General features: G+C 44.2%; 1 protein-coding gene across 2 annotated transcripts in view; it reads right to left on the bottom strand.

The window, feature by feature from the left end:
• Positions 1-20,372, bottom strand: part of UBAC2 (UBA domain containing 2) — a 192,000-nt gene extending 171,628 nt beyond the window's left edge. Inside the window, exons 1-2 of one of the 2 annotated variants that reach the window (XM_073664198.1) lie at positions 20,281-20,372; positions 15,665-15,805 (exon numbers count right to left, since the gene is read on the bottom strand). In XM_073664198.1, the coding sequence (XP_073520299.1) occupies positions 15,665-15,695 (31 nt within the window). In that variant the 5' untranslated portion in view covers positions 15,696-15,805; positions 20,281-20,372. Of the gene's footprint in view, positions 1-15,664; positions 15,806-20,269 lie in introns of both variants that reach the window. The other variant, XM_073664199.1, reaches the window with a different exon arrangement.
• Between the last annotated feature and the right edge of the window lie 2,340 nt (positions 20,373-22,712).

The following is a 22,712-nucleotide window of genomic DNA, read 5'->3' as shown; positions in this document are numbered from 1 at the left end:
TCCTTGGTGGGATTTGAACCCAACCACTGAGCCACCTTGCTGCCCTAAAATAAAACAAAAGTGCTCATAGCAGATCGGCTATGACAACCACAGGTGTCTCCTGCAGACCCTGGGTTGTCATGCCAACCCATCGGCGACCACGTAACAGGCGGGTCTTATAACACGCTTCCAGAATGGCTATGTTAAATGCCGCTGTCAAAGTTCAACAGCGGCGTTTAACATGTTAGCCGTGGGTGGATTGCGATTCCATCCGTGGCAATTAGGGGCACATGACAGCTGATCAGTTCAGCTGTCATGTCCCGGAAATGATGCAGGCACATTTCTAGAAATCCCATCCACTATGCTGTAACATCTGGCCGCTGCGGGCTTAAAATTGTACAAGCACGCAGTGCCAAACCCGCAGCGGCTCTGGATCGTGTACACATACCCTAAAAAAAAAGTTTCTCCATCTTCTACATTCTCTCAGTTTGTGGTTCCATTTTTTGCACGGACCCATAGACATGAATGGCCGAGTGCGATCAGACTGAGGCAAATCGTGCATGCTGTGATTTTATTCCTCGGGAACACTCAGCACCATGAAACAAATGGATACGTGAACCACCTCACTGAATAACATTGGTCTGAGTGCGATCTGATGATTAAACAGATCGCACTCAGACCGAAACTGCAGTTGTCTACACAAGTCCACAGGGGAAATTAACCTTACATGATCTGTTTTTCATCATGAAGGAACCTGGTGCATCCCATAATAAGGCAACGGAGTCTGTCAATGACCTCTGTTGTACAATGGATCTGGCACGGCACTGTGGTTTCTGCAGGTCTTGTAAACCAAGATGTACAGTGAACAGAGCCTTGGTGGTATCTTGAGATATTTCAGAGGGAGAAATAAACACAATTCTCATTTACTTTAGTAAATCTATTTAGCAACATGTAGATTGCATGGCTGGCTTTCAAAATTTCCTGTCGTGTCAGTAAAGAAGGGATCTTGCAGGCAAACAGACTATGGTCACGATTCAACAGTTCGTGTTTAAAAAAAAAGCACTGAGACTTTTTTAAAAAAGTGACCAGAGCAGAGCGTAGTGGGGACGGGACGTGGGAATGTGAAGCAGACAAATTCATCATAAATTATGCCACAAAAGTGGAGTAAATTATGAGAGAAATGTACTCCAGTTCATGGCTGGAGTACATCTCTAAAGTTGGCGAACAGCAGCTGAAACGTCATGAAGAATTACACGTCTCAATTAATTTGGCGCATCTAACTCCAGTGCCCCCTTCAAGATAAATCAGCCCCTGCAATTCTACTGACCACATATGTAGAGGATGCGTAAGATCACGGAGTGCCAAGCTTTCTTATGTATCATTGAAGGGGATGCCAGGGTCATCTCTATATGTAGAAGATGGACATAAAATATATAAAATGAAAGGTGGTATTCACTATTATGAAACGAGCATGGCCCAAACTGCCTTACTACAGTGGGTCTTAATGAATGGAGCTCCAGAGGTTGGTCTTCCACTAATGATAAAATGATCGTATTTTTTAGTCATACAGTGAATATAAAAAGTCTACACACGCTTGTTAAAATGACAGGTCATGTACAAAAAAAAAAAAACATACCAAGAAGAAATGTTTTAGAGAAAGAGAAAATTTGGAGTCTTTAAATGCTTCAAAAGTACAAAACATTTTATTAATACACAACATTGAAAAATACATAAGAACAGAATATAAAATGATCACAGCAAAAGACTGACTAAGTGTCTGGTGCCAAAATGTCACGCAACATCTCTAATGACCCAAACCCACAAGAATGGCAATCATGTCCTCACAGTCCGTATTATGAAATAAATGAATCTTTGTGGATGAAAGTTATGTGCATGCAATGACTCAATCTGATACAATCTGAGTCCTAAATGCATTGTGAGTATATCTGCAGACAAATGTTACACAGGTATAGTGGTCAAAATTAACATACCAATACAAAAGGCACCAGAAAAGTAGTCAGTTAGGAGAGCCCCCCAGGGTCCCCGATGCTCGTTTCGCGTGTTCACATATTATGCTTCATCGAGGAGGGGGAACATTTCAGACCTTTTTCCACCTTTAATGTCATCTAAATTCTGTACAATTCAATTGAAAAATAAACTACATTGTTCCATTGTAATGTATAAAAGTCATGTGTCTTTGAAAATAGTGACACAAACCATTTTTTTTAATTTTACAAAATTCTGAATTATTTTTTCAAATTCAAGTTTTTTTATTTTTTGTGTTGAAAAAGTACAAGAAAATACAATATGCATAGTAAAAGGGGTTACGTAACTATAAATCTATGCATAACTACAGTACATTGGGGGGGTACAGGGAGGGTTTTCCATCAATATCCAGATCAAGCACGTATTTTTCCATATGAAAGATAGAGAGAGAGGGAGCGGACCACGGCAGACCACTAATCAATAGAGTGTGATTATGATCTTTGTTGTGACGACATCCCGGATAACTTTAGTTGGGGGCTAGATGGTAGGCGTCAGAGTTTTGGAAATCCATCCAATCCCTCCAAGTCACACAGTGTCTATCAACATCAGCCGGTGAGATGGCAATCAGATGCTCCATCCTATTAAGGAGGGAGATCTCCGCAAACCATTCCTCCTCAGTAGGTGGGTCTCTGCTTTTCCAGTGTCGTGGAATGACATTCTTAGCCGCCTGTATTAGGTAGCCTATTGATGACCTTTTATAACTACGTTTACTTATTGGTAACATTGATAAAAGGAGGGCTTCTGGCGTATTAGGGATAGTCAAACCAGTTATTTTCTCAATCATGGGAACCACCTTTGCCCAAAATGCATTTATTATAGGGCACCCCCACCATATGTGTGACATTGTCCCTTCCCCCTCCCCACATCTCCAACATCTGTCTGAGACCACTGGGTACCATCTATGAAGGACTGCTGGTACCCGGTACCATCTAGAGATAATTTTGAAGGAGGTTTCCTGAGCTTTGGACCCTATTGAGGTTTTATGCTGAATTATTTTTAAGCCAATAAAATAGTAAAGAAAAAAAAAAAACTATACATGTTTTGTATCTATGCAATCATACTTGCCCGGAGACATCATGTCTCCGGGTCATTTTCACTGTACACTGAAAAAATTTTTGGGGGTGTGTGTAGACTTTTTATATCCACTGTATGTCATCACCTTATAGGATGGGAATACCCGTTCATTAGAATTTTGAAAATAAACACAACTCTGCACAATGTTCCTGCTGCTCTTATTCAGAGAAAGAAAACAGGAAGAGAGAATTTCTAATGTTACACCATAGTATGTAAAGGAGTTTGACTTCTGGGTAAGGGTTTTACATATTACTTGCAGCTAAAGTTGATGCTCATATCAAAACACTTGCCTTAGCCAGACATGCATCTCATCCATTGGGAAAATCGTTTTCTGTTCCCTTTATGAAAAAAATAGTCAGCTTTAAACAATCTCTCTATATTAGAAGGGTTATCTGAAGCAGTGGTTGCAGGGGGTCCCATCGCCAGGACCACCACAATCAACTGCAATCTAATACACCATGCTGTCAGATAACAAAGGCACACATCCGGGCCTTCTGGCAAGGATAGGGGAATTTTTCAATTCCCGGTGGGGGGTCCGGCCAGCATTATGCTATGAAAACCTTCACTTTATTTCATTCTGTTCCACTTTTAGTGTGTTCATTTTTCACATGTGTCCGTCACTTGAATTTGTCGAATGCGGGGTTCCCTTATGGGTTCCCTTCTGGTAGGTCTGGGGGGGGAGGTGAATGTGTGGCCATCAGGTTCCGCTCCCACCTGAACCCCTGACTCTCCTGTTTCAGGATGAGGGACTAGAGGCGACAGTTGGAGGTTACCAGCTCTCGCTTGGGTGGCAGCCGGCAGAAGCTGGGAGCGCGACTGAGGATCCCTTGGCTTTGGCTGAGGGAGACTATTTAGTCCCTGAACCTCGCTGTGGCCTTCAGGCTTGGAGGGACGGGGAATGGTTTGGGGGACCCTTCTCCTGTTGGAGAGGGTTTTAAAGAGACCAGCATCCAAGTGCACTTTTTTGTGGCACCATTAGTCACTTTTTTAGCACATTCGGGTGGAGAGCACGATCTTGGGCTTTGAAAAAAAAACAAAACAAAAAGGCACAGATCTTGCACCCGAACGTTAAATATATATTTATGTATATATCATGTGTCTGGGTTCAAACCCTTGAGTCTGTGCTTTGTAGTCGGCTTCTCTTTCTGCAGAGCCACAGCAGATACACCTTTTCTCTGGGTGTTTAGTTTCTGTTATCCTTGCTGCAGTCTTTTTAGGGTAACAGCTGTTTTTATTTACTCATTCGTCTGTCCTCTCACTTTTCTGGTGCGGCTTTATATACTTTCCTCCTGTTGATATTTCCTGCTGGTGATAGTCTCTTTTTGATGTCCAGCCATTCAGCTGTAGTTTAAGTCAGTCAGGGAAAGATCAGCTAGGGTTATTTCCTTTGGTGTTTATGTTCTTTATCCTGCAACTAGCTTCTGTTTCTTTGGGAACACACTTTCCCTTCTGTAGGTAATTTGCACTCTGCTCTGCCCTCTGGTTCTTTAGGAGGTACATGAATTGCTCAACGGCCCTTCAGGCAGTATAGGTCCGAGTTGCCATCATCTAGCCTGTGGCTAAGGCTATCTCATCTCTTGCAGGAACAACCAAGGACTGCGGGATCAGGATCTATAGTCTGAACAGGAACCAGCAGGGTCAGTTTCCCAAGTGAGTTGCTACACAATCATAACATTATATCTATATATATATCTATATATATATCTATATATATATCTATATATATATATATATATATATATATATATCTATATCTATCTATCTATCTATCTATCTATCTATCTATCTATCTATATATATATATATATACATACAGTACAGACCAAAAGTTTGGACACACCTTCTCATTTAAAGATTTTTCTGTATTTTCATGACTATGAAAATTGTACATTCACACTGAAGGCATCAAAACTATGAATTAACACATGTGGAATTATATACTTAACAAAAAAGTGTGAAACAACTGAAAATATGTCTTATATTCTAGGTTCTTCAAAGTAGCCACCTTTTGCTTTGATGACTGCTTTGCACACTCTTGGCATTCTCTTGATGAGCTTCAAGAGGTAGTCACCGGAAATGGTCTTCCAACAATCTTGAAGGAGTTCCCAGAGATGCTTAGCACTTGTTGGCCCTTTTGCCTTCACTCTGCGGTCCAGCTCACCCCAAACCATCTCGATTGGGTTCAGGTCTGGTGACTGTGGAAGCCAGGTCATCTGGCGTAGCACCCCATCACTCTCCTTCTTGGTCAAATAGCCCTTACACAGCCTGGAGGTGTGTTTGGGGTCATTGTCCTGTTGAAAAATAAATGATGGTCCAACTAAACGCAAACCGGATGGAATAGCATGCCGCTGCAAGATGCCTTCAATTTTCAATAAATCCTCAACAGTGTCACCAGCAAAGCACCCCCATACCATCACACCTCCTCCTCCATGCTTCACGGTGGGAACCTGGCATGTAGAGTCCATCCGTTCACCTTTTCTGCGTCGCACAAAGACACGGTGGTTGGAACCAAAGATCTCAAATTTGGACTCATCAGACCAAAGCACAGATTTCCACTGGTCTAATGTCCATTCCTTGTGTTCTTTAGCCCAAACAAGTCTCTTCTGCTTGTTGCCTGTCCTTAGCAGTGGCTTCCTAGCAGCTATTTTACCATGAAGGCCTGCTACACAAAGTCTCCTCTTAACAGTTGTTGTAGAGATGTGTCTGCTGCTAGAACTCTGTGTGGCATTGACCTGGTCTCTAATCTGAGCTGCTGTTAACCTGCGATTTCTGAGGCTGGTGACTCAGATAAACTTATCCTCAGAAGCAGAGGTGACTCTTGGTCTTCCTTTCCTGGGGTGGTCCTCTTGTGAGCCAGTTTCTTTGTAGCGCTTGATGGTTTTTGCAACTGCACTTGAGGACACTTTCAAAGTTTGCCCAATTTTTCGGACTGACTGACCTTCCTTTCTTAAAGTAATGATGGCCACTCGTTTTTCTTTACTTAGCTGCTTTTTTCATGCCATAATACAAATTCTAACAGTCTATTCAGTAGGACTATCAGCTGTGTATCCACCTGACTTCTGCACAACAAAACTGATGGTCCCAACCCCATTTATAAGGCAAGAAATCCCACTTATTAAACCTGACAGGGCATACCTGTGAAGTGAAAACCATTTCCGGTGACTACCTCTTGAAGCTCATCAAGAGAATGCCAAGAGTGTGCAAAGCAGTCATCAAAGCAAAAGGTGGCTACTTTGAAGAACCTAGAATATAAGACATATTTTCAGTTGTTTCACACTTTTTTGTTAAGTATATAATTCCACATGTGTTAATTCATAGTTTTGATGCCTTCAGTGTGAATGTACAATTTTCAAAGTCATGAAAATACAGAAAAATCTTTAAATGAGAAGGTGTGTCCAAACTTTTGGTCTGTACTGTACATATATATCTATATCCTATATATAAAAGTCATTAAGGTGTTGAAATATGTGTGATTAATTTCCCTGAGTCTTTATAGGAAATCTGTCACCAGGTTGTTGCTAAGTAATTTGAGAATAGAATAATTTATACTCAGTCCTTGATTCCAGTGATGTGTTACTTACTAGACTGTTTGCTTTAGTTTTGATAAAATCACTGTTATCAGCAGGAAATTGTCACTAGAGGACTAGTAAACCTGCTGCCATGTAGTCTTTTATATTTATGAGCTCTGTATAACCCCGCTTCCTCTGACTGGCAGCTTTCTGCCTATGCACAGTGTACACAGAAAGCTGCTAATCAGTGGACGGGATTATACAGAGAACTGATAGATCTGCAGCAGAAAAAAAAACAGTGATTTTATCAAAACTGCAGCAAGCAGCCCTGTAAGTGATACAGTGTCCAGAGAAAAGCGTGACTAAGATCATAAATTGTGCAAAATGTATTAAACATCCTTCATTTTTAGGTGTTTGGTTGATCATTGACAATAATGGGCCAAACAAAAAGTCTTGGATGCAAGCAATTATTTCAATTCGTCCTTATGACTAGCACGTGTTAAATCCATTGGAACCCACCACACATCAGTGGCACTGCATTGCAAAAGATGAAGGAAAATGTTGTTTGTCCAAACTATATGGATCATCATTGATTGTGTCATGTTCATGAATGTATGCAATGATCTTAGCCTCTGAAGGGTTAATAATCCTATAGATGTATTAACTGTTTTAGATAAAATTTAACTTTCATGAAAGTAATATTATAAATTATATAGGTGAAAATCCATTTAAAAACCATAAGGGACCGGAGGCTTCCCTTTATTTTGTGTGGTATTTATTTATCTATTTTACTCACTTAATTCCACATTAATTCCACAGCACTTCACAGACATTATCATCACTTCCCGCATTGGAGCTCACAATCTAGATTCCTTATCAGTATCTCTTTGGAGTGTGGGAGGAAACCGGAAAAACCCACGCAAACACGGGGAGAACATACAAACTCTTTGCAGACGTTGTCCTTGGTGGGGTTTGAATCCAGGACCCCAGTGCTGCAAGGCTGCAGTGCTAACCACTTAGCCATAGCCTTATATTGTCACCACATTGGTTGTCACCATATTAGTTAATTGTACATATGTGCCTGCAGGTCGCCACACATCGTAAGCTGACATCTTAAAACACATCTACATCTGCCACCATCTGATATATTTTACTGGACAGACCAGCATCTTCATGGGGAAAAGGGCAAATGACAGTGTTCCTATCTCAGGCTTATAAAACCTCTGTGTCATCAGAGGGGTGTCACACCGCATCCCCGTACATCTACGCCTCTCTGTACCACTGGGTCTCTTCTCTCGTGGGTAATACTCATTTCCACACTCTCTCTTTGGATCCCTAGACAGATCAGTGATCCTTTCATATACTGGTACAAGAGGATATTTACTTTTCTGTCCAAGAGGGATTTCTCATTCATATCGTATTCCTTGGCCTTGATGGAGGGTATATGACTCGAAACATTGCTAAATTCAGTTTGCAGTGTAATTTTTTTTATATGAGGGAAGCAAAATAAAAAGCATTCAAAGACATCCCTTTTTGTGGCTATTCTTGGTGTGCTTTTCCTCCATACACCTCTAAGGAGCAATGTGGTCTGCTCCAGTAGAATAAGAACCCATTCCCTTCTCTGCCACATAAAGGGTGGGGTGATCAGCCTCCAATTTGTCTATTGCGAATCACAGGTGTGTTGTCTTTTAACCCAACACATGGATCCTCCTCCATTATATTTGATTGGCAGGTAACTCTACCAATCCTTGCCCATCCAATTGGAGTGATGCATCCACACGTGTGCTATTGTCATAGCTTAGCTTGATGCATGCATGATAACAACTGATCAATGTTTCCAACCGCAGAGACACAAATCATGACTTTAGTCTGTGTACTTCCTCACTGCACATCTCGCTACCGATTGGTGTAAGCCTGGCCTTCTGTGATTGGTGGTTCATACACTTACAGTGGGTACGGAGAGTATGCAGACCCCTTTAAATTTTTCACTCTTTGTTTCATTGCAGCCATTTGGTAAATTCTAAAAAGTTCATTTTTCTTCTCATTAAAGTACATTCTGCACCCCATCTTGACTGAAAAAAAAACCAGAAATGTAGAAATTTTTGCCAATTCATTAAAAAAGAAAAACTGAAATATCACATGGTCATAAGTACTCAGACCCTTTGCTCAGTACTGAGTAGAAGCACCCTTTTGAGCTAGTACAGCCATGAGTCTTCTTGGGAATTATGCAACAAGTTTTTCACACCTGGATTTGGGGATCCTCTGCCATTCTTCCTTGCAGATCCTCTCCAGTTCCGTCAGGTTGGATGGTGAACGTTGAGGTTGTGTAATGCAGAAATTCTTTTGTAACATGGCCAGATCTGTGCCTTGCTACAATTCTGTCTCTGAGCTCCTTGGGCAGTTCCTTTGAGCTCATGATTCTCATTTGGTCTGACATGCACTGTGAGCTGTGAGGTCTGATATAGACAGGTGTGTGCCTTTCCAAATCAAGTCCTATCAATTTAATTAAACACAGCTGGATTCCAATGAAGGAGTAGAACCATCTCAAGGAGGATCACAAGGAAATGGACAGCATGTGACTTAAATATGAGTGTTTGAGCAAAGGGTCTGAATACTTATGACCATGTGATATTTCAGTTTTTCTTTTTTAATAAATTTGCAAACAAAGAGTGACAAATTTAAAGGGGTCTGAATACTTTCCCTATCCACTGTATATGCGATGATTGGCTTTTCGTGTGATGATGGAAAATGCATAACAACCATGGTTTTAAAAGCTGTGATTAGTACACTGAAGGAGCATTAGTGTCAAACTCCTGATGATGCCAATGATCAAGGTGAAACATGTTGGGGAGGCTAAGATAGATCTTTGGCCATTAGTGCAATCAATTGTGTTGTCTCCCTTAGACATTAGAGGGAGGTCCCCCATTCAGCCCCTGCAGGGGAAATGTGTGGCAGGCCACGATTTCCCTTGACTAAAAGTCGTTATTAAGAGTTGCACCTGCAGTAACTGACTGCAGTCACAGTCACATCTTAAATAGATGAGATACCTCTTTTTAGGCTCCAAATAGGTTAAAACAAGACTTCAAACACACCATTTATAATACAAGGCAACTAAGCACTGCATGCAACAATTTCCAGCTACTGACCCACCAGACAATGCACTCCTAACCATTGTACTTTGCAGATAGCTGGCATCAAGGAGGAAGTAGGTATTGTTCGCTGCAACCTACAACAGAAATATACTATCTGATCCATAGGACTTAGCAGTGTGACAGATAAATGATTGCTGTACTATTGTCATGGGTGTTTCAGAAGTGACAGACAGTCGCCCTGCAGTTGGTTGCAGGAGATCTCTTTGTTTGGCATTACAGACACCTTCTTAGAAGCTGTCTCTCTAGGACCCAGTGGCTACCTTCCTCTGGCTAATTAACATCCTGGCCTGGGTGTATAAATACCTGCTGTTTGCTGAGGGAGGTGCCGGCGATATTCACATGACCCCTTGTGAAGGCTCAGAGCAAGTGCTTTACTTCTTCCTCTCTGGTGCTATGAGGACGGGTGTTCATCTCTCTGAAGTCGACTTAAAGCTAAGCTTTCTTCCCTTGTTTGTTCCCCCTTTGCTGTCAGAGGGAATCGACTAGCGCTCATCCCCTTACTTCCCTAGCCAGGGCCAAACGCTATGGAAAGAAAGGCGAGTGTTACGGATCCGGGTGGTGGAACCTCTGTGCTGCGGTGCAAGGACGGACCAGAGGGGCGTAACTAGGTATCAACTTGGACCGACCAAGGTCGTACAGCGGCTGAATAGACTCCGTGACCAGGGACCAGGTGCTACTCTGGGGACCGACCTTGTATGAGAGCAGGTGACTCCCACGGGTCAGAAGGCAGGGACTGACCGGTACAGCAGATGAGCACGGCAGGCAGGCTGACGGGTGATCCGGGCAGACGGACTGGCAGACACGGCAAGTAACGAGCAGGAGCCTCCAGGTAGGCGGGCTGGTAGGCTCGGCAGGTAACAGGCAGGTGCTTCTAGGTAAGCGGGCTGGCAGGCACGGCAGGTAACAAGCAGGAGCCTCCAGGTAGGCTGGCTGGTAGGCACGGCAGGTAACAGGCAGGTGCTTCTAGGTAAGCGGGCTGGCAGGCACGGCAGGTAACAGGCAGGAGCCTCCAGGTAGGCTGGCTGGTTGGCACGGCAGGTATCAGGCAGGTGCTACCAGGTAAGCAGGTTGGCAGGGCCCATAGACAGACTGGCGGACTGGACTGTAGACAGACTGTCGGGCTGGAGAGTAGACAAGCTGGCGGACAGGGCTGGTAGTCAGACTGGCGGGCTGGACTGGTAGTCAGACTGATGGGCTGGACTGGTAGTCAGACTGACGGGCTGGACTGGTAGTCAGACTGACGGGCTGGACTGGTAGTCAGACTGACGGGCTGGACTGGTAGTCAGATTGACGGGCTGGACTGGTAGTCAGACTGACGGGCTGGACTGGTAGTCAGACTGACGGGCTGGACTTGTAGCCAAGCTGGTGGGCTGGACTGGTAGTCAGTCTGGCGGGCTGGACTGGTAGTCAGGCTAGCAGCGGGACCTGAGGGCTGAAGCAAAGTTTAACACACAAAGCTACAACCTTGCACGGGCACCTCCATTTTGGAGGAGGTGCCTTATATATGAGAGGTCCTCCGGCCATTGGCCGGGGACTTCTTAGGACGGCGCGCGGCCCCTTTAGGAGGGAGGGAGCGCGTGCGCCCTAAGCACAGTACCCGGGAAGCTGCGCGCGCCGACAGCAGCAGAAGCAGGAGCACCGGAGGACGCCGGGCGGGGAGCGCGGCAGTTAGAGGGACGGCGTCTCTGCCTGTCAGGGGGCAGATACGCCGATACTACAGTGAGGTTCGCGTGCGGCGATTGGTGAAGAACAAATATAGGGACGCTAATGGAGACAGGGTGATATTAGATCAGCCTAGGAGGTCTCCACTCCCCCCTTTCCGTAGAGTCTGGGCTCCCTTTCCCTCTTCCCTTTGTGTTGCACCAAGTCTTTCCCACACCTTGCATGACAACTATAACAGATGATTTAAACAACAGGAGCCTTCTCCTATAGCATGTCTCCACTTGAAGGCTGGCTGGGTAAGCAGGCAATGAAGGCCATATGGTGTTACAACAGAAACATGAAATATAGAGATATTAAAAAAATTAGGCTTTAAGGCATTAATGTAATCCTCTTCTACCCAGCACGTCTACATACATATGGCCAAGGGGGAAATGCATTCCTCCGAATGTTTTCTGCAAGCCAAGAATGATACGAGCACTATAAACACACTTTAAATACAAAAAAGCTGTGTGTCCATGTCTGCACACCCTGAATCTTCTGTCAGAGGCACACGTCGGAAGGATTTCACAACATACACCACCAATAAATAGGCATACAAGGGCACGACTTGCCCATAGGACTCCATCACCTATAGGACACCATGCTGAGGTCACATCAAAATCTCATGCATTAATGAATACTGCATGAAAAGAAAGCTCTGACCGAGATTGTTGTCAAAAATATATGTTGATCTTAACAGAGAATTTAGAAATCTTGTTCCAAAAATGTTGAAGCTTTGCAGACATTAAAAAGGGGAAGAGAAAGAAGTCAAACATGATAATGAGTTGCTGTAGCTGCCATGCAAACAATTCTCACGGGTGCAAGGTCATCTGTCTTTCCTTACTAGAATGACAATATAATACATCTATACAACATGGTTTGATCTGACCCCAGAGCTACACCTGTCAAATAGGTGTAAAAACTTCTAATTGGTCATTTTTAGACCAGATATTAGCACAAAATTACATAATTATGGCCAAGATGTCACATTGCACCCCCACAGGTGGACAATGTAAGAACTGATGCATTTTGGTTTGTCCCTACGTCACTATGCTCAGTGACACAGAGCAGATTGTTACCTGAAAACCAGCTGGTTTATAAACTATATACAGCACAACGGCACAACAGTAGAAAGAGGAACGGCTATTGGTGTAAGCACGCTTCCCTGTCTCTTAGGACAGAAGCATCAGAACGGCTGCATAGAGTTTTAGTAGTCTCAACACATGGCATAGTTAAAAATGCCATCGCCATCTAGTGCCCAACAAGAAAAGTGCACATCACTAGCAGGTGAATTAAAGTAGTTTTCCATCCCAGGGCAAACAGTGCGGCTTTCCGAACACCAACTGTGTTCATATACACACTGTGTGGTATACCTACTGTTAGGACTCAGCTCTGCAAGCCAGTTCGAGCCATCACGAATGCCCTCCCAACAGTAAGAGTTACTATAACTATGTCAGGCTATTTCTTGGGCTGCCGGACATCTTTACAATTCATAAAGGTTTCTTACTGAGCCATGGAGCAACCACTGACAGGACCATCCCCTCCTCCATTACTAGTGGTGCTCTGGTAGTAGAGTGTCAGGGAGTAATTAACCCTCTCCAGCTAGCCCAATATTCATTGTTCTCCCAAGTAATAAACTGGTTAGTTTGTAAAATAGTGTCTAGCTTATTATAGAAACCTATATGAGTCTATATAGGGCGCCCGTAAAATAAGCAATCAGCCTCCACTTCCTTATTTTTAATAAGCCTGCTGTCCAAATTTGCAGCTACAATCCATTAAAAAATGTACAAACTGTTAACCCCTCGCCATAATACTGAACACATATAAATTAGGCATAGGAATAACAATATGTAAAAAAAATGAATTCATGCAAATGAAGAAGTATTGATCATTTGGAGCAGGAGAAAAAAAGTTTGTGATCGCCAGGACCGTGACAAGAAGGCACCAATGAAGATCCATGGCACCCTACAGGGCAGGGGCTATGCTATGACTTGTGCAGATAGGACTGGGAAGAAAAGGCACAAAAGATGTCAGAGGAGAGAGCAGCACTGAGGCAATGACGTGCCCCTCTAATGAGCCGGACACTGGGAATGCCCGAAGATGATAACAGCTGCCAAACACACAGACAACATTAACTCCCAGGTGGTCATCATGGGGCCACGTGAGTCAAACGATAGGAGTACGCTGGTGAACTCTGACATCTGCAAACAATCACTGAGTAATATATAGAAATAAAATAAATCACCGATACTTGTATATACATTAAATGTCAAAAATGTGATGGTGCATAACTAAGATAAAACACACATATAACACATATATACAGGAAAAAAGGCTATAAAATAAAATTACTTACCATGGGGACCTTGTAGAATTTGTTAAAACAATTTATAAAATAAGTATCAGTGTTGCAGTAGTCAAAAACAGACATTCATAATGTGGCAACTAGAGATAAGCGGAGAAGTGGAAGTCCAGGTTCTGGTACCCAACCCAAACTTTATTCCAAAGTTCGGTTACCATAACTGTAAGAACCTGAACCCTATTGAAAACAATGGGAATCTGAGCTTTTGAGCTGGAAAATATTCTCTATCTCTGGACTTCCGGGAGAAAGCCGTGTTCGGCATTTAGCACTGGACACTAACTGTCTAGTACGAACCTTGAACTTATAAGTTTGGGGTTCGCTTACCTCTAGTGGTAACACAACCAACATAAAAGTCTCTGCATTCAGGCAACTATAGTTGATGAATTAAACTCTTGCATTTAAGCTGCGGTTTTACTGTGTCTAACATGACTCGATGTGTTTCTGCTGACAATATTATAAGAATGTTTTGGTAAGACATCCACAAGCACCACATATAGTGAAAGTTCACCACTTCTGTGACATATGAATATACACAAACTCTCAATTCCTAGGTATTCGGATAGATCCTTACTGTAATGTTTAATCACTACGTGTCCACATCTTAATGTACGAAAGACAACACAGCATAGATACAGTATCTCTCGCCACACGCCTCTTAGTCCTTGCACTGATGACAATTCGAACCCCATTTATATCTCAAGAGTGGCAGTTAATCATGAGACACGTGTTCCTCATGCAAACAGAAAAAAGTTGCTGGTTTGGGATATCCAGATGCTGTATGATGTAGAGGCGATGGATAATGTCATCCTCGAGACGGCAGCAGTAGGCCCATTAGAAATCACAGACTGCTGTCAGTATTGTGCATATGGATACATTATATACGATGTTTGTAGATATCTTACGTTATGTAACATTCTAATAAGCATTCTTATCAGCATAGACACTTCAAGCCATACTGGACGGAGTAAGACCGCAACTAACACCAAGAGTTCATATCATCAGCTACAGTCCTTACTGAATATTGTAGACTGCTTCAACTTGCCTGAATGCAGAGAACGCAGGTTGTGTTAACACTTTGTGGGTATATTTTTTTTATTTTATGAATTGTTTTAGCAAATTCCACGAGGGCCGTGTGGTAAGTCATTTTATCCTGACACATCTATTTTATTATATAGCCCTATTTCTGTATGCAGGTGTTATTTGTGGGTGTTTATCTTAGTTATGCACCATTACATTTTTGTCATTTAGTGGATATTTAAATGCCAGTAATTATTTTATTTCTAAAATAAATAAAACTAACAAGGTAATATACAAAGAAATACATGTAATTATCAAAAAAGTTATCAAAAGAATTAAATCTAAAAATACCAGGCAATTTCTCTACATGGTAATAGATTAGGAGATTGTGTATAATGCAGTCACCTTATATGCAGCATGTTTACATTTTACTACATCTGACAGATCAGGGACACAAGATTTCTAGACCCACATGCCAGTGAAGTTATGCGAGCCCTCACATATAAGGGGGCACAAGTGATCACTCCTGGCTGATGAAGTGAAGAAATCAGCAGCAGAATGAAGCCCTCGTAAGGGTGCTTTCACACTGCGTTCAGGCACATGTCTTAGTGTCCACCTCCAGCAGCCGTACACTGCCGAAAATGCTGCATTACAGAGCACACATTCGCTCTATCAGTACCATTATAGTCTATGGCCCAGTTGGCACATACTCCCAAATCCTGTTTTGCGAGGGTGTTCGGAAGCAAGACCCGACAGGGCCAACGAACAGCTGCCTGAACGAAGTGTGAAAGCACTCTAAAATTTGGCAATACATCAATACTTACAAAGCCCACTGGAACCTGTACTAGCAATCATTGTATCTGTGGTTTCTGTCCACAGCAGCGGTCATGTCAGGATGTCCTTTTCTGTTTTATGTGAAGTGACAGCGCTGCATCTTCCAGACTAGCGGACCACTGGATTCAGACCTATGAGATGACAGAAGAATGCATGAATATACAGGAGCCACCAACAATATATGCTAATCCTAAAACCCATCAGAAAAACATCAGTGTGGATATAAAAGTGTGTTGCAAGCTTTAAAATCCTCACCTGGCTCGACTTTGAGGGGATGCCCTGGTCATAGCAAAGAAATGGGGGCACAAGCCTTGCGAATATCAATTACAGGCACATGATGTTTCCACATCTGCAAAAAGCTGGACTCATAAAATGATGGTCTTAATATCATTCAACAAGAATTATGCAACAATTCTGACATGGATTTTGACAGTTAGTACACCTGTGTCATCAGGTCTAAGAGATCTATTTATGTGTATAGTTTGTTTGGCCTCATAGAGCTTTCTATGCTGGAGTGTGAAAAAGCAAAGAGGAGAAGTTCCTGGAGGTGAGAATGTGGGCAGCAGATATGGTCTGGTTACTGGTAGAGGTTACATATAGGGTGGTATCAGGACATGGGGGCACAGGTTGGCACTGTGAGACTATAGAACTGTATTTGCTGGGTAGTGGGCAACCTGTGGAAACGCTGGCAGAGTAGTTATGAATAGAGGAAGTATCATACATCTTTGGATAGTTTGCCTCAGAGGATGATGTTCCAGCAATATAAATGTTCATTTTCACGAGCTGATGATCATAATAATAATTAATAAGAATGCGCTTTCAAGCTTGTTCACACGCTGAAGGTCACTGTTATGCAGTATATTGCTCTGTGTGATCAGGAAGCGCTGCTGACAATACACATGCTGTGCACGGACAGCACTGTCATATTACCAGCACCCTGTGCCCATACAGATTGTGTCGGCCATGAGATTGTGACCTTGTACATAGCTGATCCGCGCTCCTTTATGGGCAGAAATCTGACAGCGTAAATATGTCTCTCGTGTAACCGTCTGCACATAGCCGAAACTCCACACAATTTGTTTCAGTTACGTAGACAGCACCGGACTGGGGCGACAAGAGCCCAACAGTCACAAGGACCCCGAGAGACTCATATCCAGCCACTAGCAAATATTACATCACCCTCATTCACAAATGTACCCGTGTTCTATATGATAAACTGGGCAGTTTAGTAAAGGAGTTGTTCACTATTCGGACAACCCCTTCTAAATTCCTAAGTTACTATTATTTATTTTTAGAGCACCATTGATTCTATGGTGCTGTACATGTGAATAGGGATTACACACAAAACAAATAGAAATTACAGTGAATAAACTAATAGTGACAGACAGATACAGAGGGGAGAGGACCCTGCACTCATGGGCTTATAGTCTATTGGATAATGGGGGAGAAGACAGTGCTTCCCTCTTGAAAAATAATAACACTTCAACTGAAGTGACATAACATAATGTCACGCGATCCCAGAGAGAGACAGCGCCAAAGGTGAGTATAAGAACACAGCCCCACTATCAGTATTCGGTCAGTAATTTTCCCAGGAGTGGGAGCCAAAACCAGGAGTGGGTGATAAATGCAGAATTGGTGACTTGTTTCTATTGTACCTTTTCTCTGATTGTTCCTCACCTGGTTTTGGCTCCCACTCCTGAGAAAAAATACTGACCGAATAATGACCAAATACTGATAGTGGGATAAGAGTTGTTATTTTACAAGGGGGAAACATTTTGATTGAATAATAATAATAATCTTTATTTATATAGCGCCAACATATTCCGCAGCGCTTAACAATTCACAGGTTCATGTACAACAGTCATAAGTAACATAGCTAAAGATAATACAATAATTACAGCAAAAATAATGACGACCCTGCTCCTAAGAGCTTACAATCTACAATGAGGTGGGGGTGACACAAAGTACAATGGCTTATTTACAAGGATGGCCCAGCCATCTTGAGGGGATGAGGGATAGATAAAGGCTGCATGAGCTTATCACCAGCCAGTATCTGTAGTGCTTTTTGGTTCGGTGGAGACTTATGTTTGGAGAAATAAGGAATGGGCTATAAGAATATAAAATGACTTTGATTAGGGAACGTGATAGGCCGCCCTAAACAGATGTGTTTTTAGGGAGAAACTAAAACTGTGTAAGTTGTGGTTCATCCTAATTTCTTGGGGTGGAGCATTCCAAAGAATAGATGCAGCTCGGGAGAAGTCTTGAAGCCGGGAGTGGGAGGTACGGATTAGTGCTGATGTTAGTCGAAAGTCGCTTGCGGAGCGTAGAAAACGGGTAGGCCGATAAACAGAGATGAGAGAAGAGATGTAGGGGGGTGCCACACTGTGGAGAGCTTTGTGGGTGAGAACAAGCAATTTAAATCGGATCCTATAATTCATGGGCAGCCAGTGCAGCACAGAGCGGAAGCGTCTGAGTAACGATTAGCCAGATAGATGACCCTGGCTACAGCATTAAGGATGGACTGGAGGGGGGGAAAGTCGAGTGAGGGGGAGGCCAATTAAGAGAGAGTTACAGTAGTCAAGGCGGGAGTGGATCAGGGCAACAGTGAGGGTTTTTGTTGTTTCCAAGGTGAGAAAGGGGCGGATTCTAGAGATGTTCTTCAGGTGCAAGCGACAAGAGCGGGCAAGAGATTGTATGTGGAAGGTGAAGGAGAGATTGGTGTTAAACACAACGCCCAGACAACGCGCCTGCTTGCTCGGCATTATTGTGGTGCCACACACGGAGAGAGAGATGTCAGATTTGGAGAGGTGAGTAGACGGCGGGAACAGAAGAAGTTCAGTTTTTGAGAGGTGGAGTTTCAGTAAAGAGCGGACATGATTTTAGGAATTGCGGCCAAACAGGGGTTGTCCGAGTAGTGGAAAACCACTTTACATGAATGATTAGATGCTGCCTCTGTCTGCACATAGCAAATCAAAGGTATTGTGCCAATTAGTGTTCACATTATTGGGTGGGGGCCCACCGGTGAAATCACCTGTTCCCCAAGGGGCCAATCCATGCCTGTGCGCAGCAACTGGTTTGTCGCGGATCAGAGACACGTTGGTGATTCCATCACAGACTCCACCATCCTACTGTGCCATTTCTCTGGTAAAATAATGGGCATCATAACAGAAACACCTTTGTGACATGTGTTGTAATAGTACGGCACATGTCAGGTCCCTGCCTTTGGTGCGGGTTTTTTGCGCTGAGCCTGTACCTTTCCAGGCACATGTCAGATGATCTGTACAGCTGACATGTGCCCCTAACAGCCGCAGGTGGAATCGCGATCCACCCACGGCTGTTAACTAGTTAAATGCCGCTGTCAATCTCTGACAGCAGCATTTAACTCGCGCTTACAGGAAGCGCATCACTGGCTTTGCCCATCGGCACCCGTGTCACATAATCGTGGGTCGCCGATGGGGTGGCATGACAACCCGGGATCTGCAGGAGACCCCTGCGGTTGTCATTTCCAGATTGCTATGAGCGCCACCCAGGGGTCTGTGCTCATAGCAAGTGAGCAATTCTGCTACACAGAGGCGATCTGATCATTGCCTGTGTGTAGCGAAGGTGATCAGGCAAGTGCTGCTTATAGCCTCCCATGGAGACTATTGAAGCATGTGTAAAGTAAAAAAAAATATTTTTAAAAATATATAAAAGTTTAAATCATCCCTCTTTCACCCCATTCAAAATAAAACAATAAAAAAAAATCAAATCAAATCGCCCCATCTACCAATATATAAAAATAATTAATCAGATTGATAAACGGCGTAATGAAAAAAAAATTCAAAACGCCAAAATTACGGGAGATTTTTGGTCGCCGCTACATTGCAATGAAATGCAATACCGGGCAATCAAAACATTGTATCTATCCCAAATTGGTATCAATAAAAACATCAGCTTGGTGCGCAAAAGATAGGCCCTCACCCGGCCCCAGATCCTGAAAAATGGAGACACTACGGGTCTCAGAAAATGGCACCTTTTTTATTTTTTAACAAACTTTGGATTTTTTTTTCACCACTTAAATAAAAATTAACCTATACATGTTTGGTATCTGCAAACTCATAATGACCTGGAGAATCATAATGGCAGGTCAGTTTTAGCAATTAGTGAACGAGGTAAAAAAAACATTGACCGAAAAATACAAAAGTTATGACTCTGGGAAGAAGGGAAAAAAAAACTAAAAAGTAAAATGGCCCGGGGGTGAAGGGGTTAAAGTGAATGGCACGTGTTTAGGTCATGTGAAGGATCCTGCTCCTATAGACAGGAGGGCAGAATACATAGTACTGACTACAGCCTGTGTACACTCCTCTCTTCCTGGGAGGGGGTAACAACATGGCTTCCATTACCCCTCATCACTGCAGTTACTGATGCCTCTCCCATAAACACTGCCATAGCCTGCAGCTGAGCACTGGCAGCCCTGCACCTGCACCTCACCGTCTGCTCATGGGGCTATGCCTTGTACATGTCACCACTGGCCACAGACATCATACTGCCCTCTGCTGACTAACTACAGGCGCCCATTACTGGCCAGAGCCCGCAGGTAACGTCTATATACATACCATCCACTTACAGTATAGTGTATGGTGCCAGCAAGAGCCTCACAACACAGCGAAAGGACCTTCCATGATGTCATGGTCATGTGATCAGTCACGTGTGTGGGAGGAGTCAGATCCTGGTTATGTGTGAATGAATGGGACAGCATAGACTTGTGGATTGTTGTCATTACTGCGGGTTTTAATGCTGCACCGCAGAGTGTAACGTGCGGAGAGCGGAGCCCCTGCGCGTGTAACGTGCGGAGAGCGGAGCCCCTGGGCGTGTAAGGTGCGGAGAGCGGAGCCCCTGGGCGTGTAAGGTGCGGAGAGCGGAGCCCCTGGGCGTGTAAGGTGCGGAGAGCGGAGCCCCTGGGCGTGTAAGGTGCGGAGAGCGGAGCCCCTGGGCGTGTAAGGTGCGGAGAGCGGAGCCCCTGGGCGTGTAAGGTGCGGAGAGCGGAGCCCCTGGGCGTGTAAGGTGCGGAGAGCGGAGCCCCTGGGCGTGTAAGGTGCGGAGAGCGGAGCCCCTGGGCGTGTAAGGTGCGGAGAGCGGAGCCCCTGGGCGTGTAAGGTGCGGAGAGCGGAGCCCCTGGGCGTGTAAGGTGCGGAGAGCGGAGCCCCTGGGCGTGTAAGGTGCGGAGAGCGGAGCCCCTGGGCGTGTAAGGTGCGGAGAGCGGAGCCCCTGCGCGTGTAAGGTGCGGAGAGCGGAGCCCCTGCGCGTGTAAGGTGCGGAGAGCGGAGCCCCTGCGCGTGTAAGGTGCGGGGAGCGGAGCCCCTGCGCGTGTAAGGTGCGGAGAGCGGAGCCCCTGCGCGTGTAAGGTGCGGAGAGCGGAGCCCGTGTGTGTAACCTGCTTTGACTAATGGCGCAACCCTAGCCCCAGAAGTTTTTAAATGATCCAATAAAGTTTTGTCATATTCTACCTGTTGGAGTGCTGATTTTCTCCGTTTTGTTTTCTACAGCTCCCTGTAGTCTTCATTCCAGGCACAATAACAGCTCAGCGTTACATTGATTTGGACGTAGAACCAGTGGTACTGTCATTTCTCAAAGTGTCCCAGGAGCCATCTTTTAACATGACAAGATCAGGCGACATGTTGCTTGTGCTACCCCGAGCAGCCTACATGGCCTAAATGTGCTACCATGGCCTGCAGGGTCTCCGGACTTGTCTCCCATCGCACACATCCTGGACATCATTGGTTTATAATTGCTAAGTTTACTGCCAGCAGCCGATCTTGATGATTTCTGTGCCCTTGTGCATTCAGCATGGCAGAACATTCTTACCTCATTAATAACCTCATTGATAACATGCCAAGGTGTATAAGTGCCTGTATTCTGCAGGTGGTGCATGTACTTGATACTGAATAAATCCAGATGTTTTGAAAATTCCTCTTTTTTCATCATTAGCATATCATTAACAAGTCTGCTGATCCGCTGATTTATATACATTTTCCTTCTTGGTGTTGCAGGTTCAGTGTTGAGGAGTGTATATACTGGTGCATTGCAGTATACAGTCAAAATGATGTCCCCCAATGACGCCCAGACATAAGCTGAGCTTCATAGGAGAACCAAGATGGCAGTCTGCTTATTGCTCCATGGCGCTTCAAGAAAAAAATGCTCAAAAAACTCAACATAGACCAGCAAAGTGGATTTCCCGTAAAAATGAATAGAAGAGTCTGCCCTGAAAAAAACCCTATATGAAATCAGCATAAGAGTATGTAAACGTGATATCTTTCTCAGGCGGTTTACGCCAGGAAAAGCACCATAAACAAGTAACTTAAAAGGGTTGTCCACTACTATTCAAAATAGCCCAATGTGTTTTTATGATGAATAGAAGCTTCTAATTACCTCCCGCTGCTGTTTCTGCCTGTGAGCGGCGCTATCACTGGCCGCTCACAGGCAGCACGTGACCCCCGGCTGACATCACATCAGGAGAGGCGTGACTCAGCGCTGGGTGGCTGCGGGACTGTGGGCGGGGTTACCCCACGCGTCACACCCAGCATCCACCGTGCGATTTCACAATGAATGGGGAGAGGGAGAGCGCGCGGTGCATGCTAGGTGTGACGCGCGGGGTAACCCCGCCCACAGCCCAGCATCCACCGCAGGGACCCCAGCACTGAGTCACGCCTCACTTGAAGTGACATCAGCGGGGGTTCACGTGCTGCCTGTGAGCAGCCAGTGATAGTGCCACTCCCAGGCAGAAACAGCAGCGGGAGGTAATTAGAAAGAAGCTTCTTTTCATCATGAAAACACATTAGGCTATTTTGAATAGTAGTGGACAACCCTTTTAATACACAGCAACATAAAAACGCCATTGCTGTGCACATATTGCATCTTATGTCACTTCTTTTAACCACTTCAGGTTTCGGAAACCGCAAAGCGCTTAAAAGAAGTGACGTGCTCTATCTTCGTGCAGCTTTACTTATAAGCCGCCCACTCTATAGTGGAAAGCACAAGGAAGAGACACCAGTGGCGTAA

Source organism: Phyllobates terribilis, unplaced genomic scaffold (genome assembly GCF_046119375.1).
Source record: "Phyllobates terribilis strain yellow unplaced genomic scaffold, ASM4611937v1 Scaffold_2__4_contigs__length_985480577, whole genome shotgun sequence".
Taxonomy (NCBI): domain Eukaryota; kingdom Metazoa; phylum Chordata; class Amphibia; order Anura; family Dendrobatidae; genus Phyllobates; species Phyllobates terribilis.
Note: the sequence above shows the minus strand (reverse complement) of the source record. Positions and strands in the feature narration are given on the sequence as shown.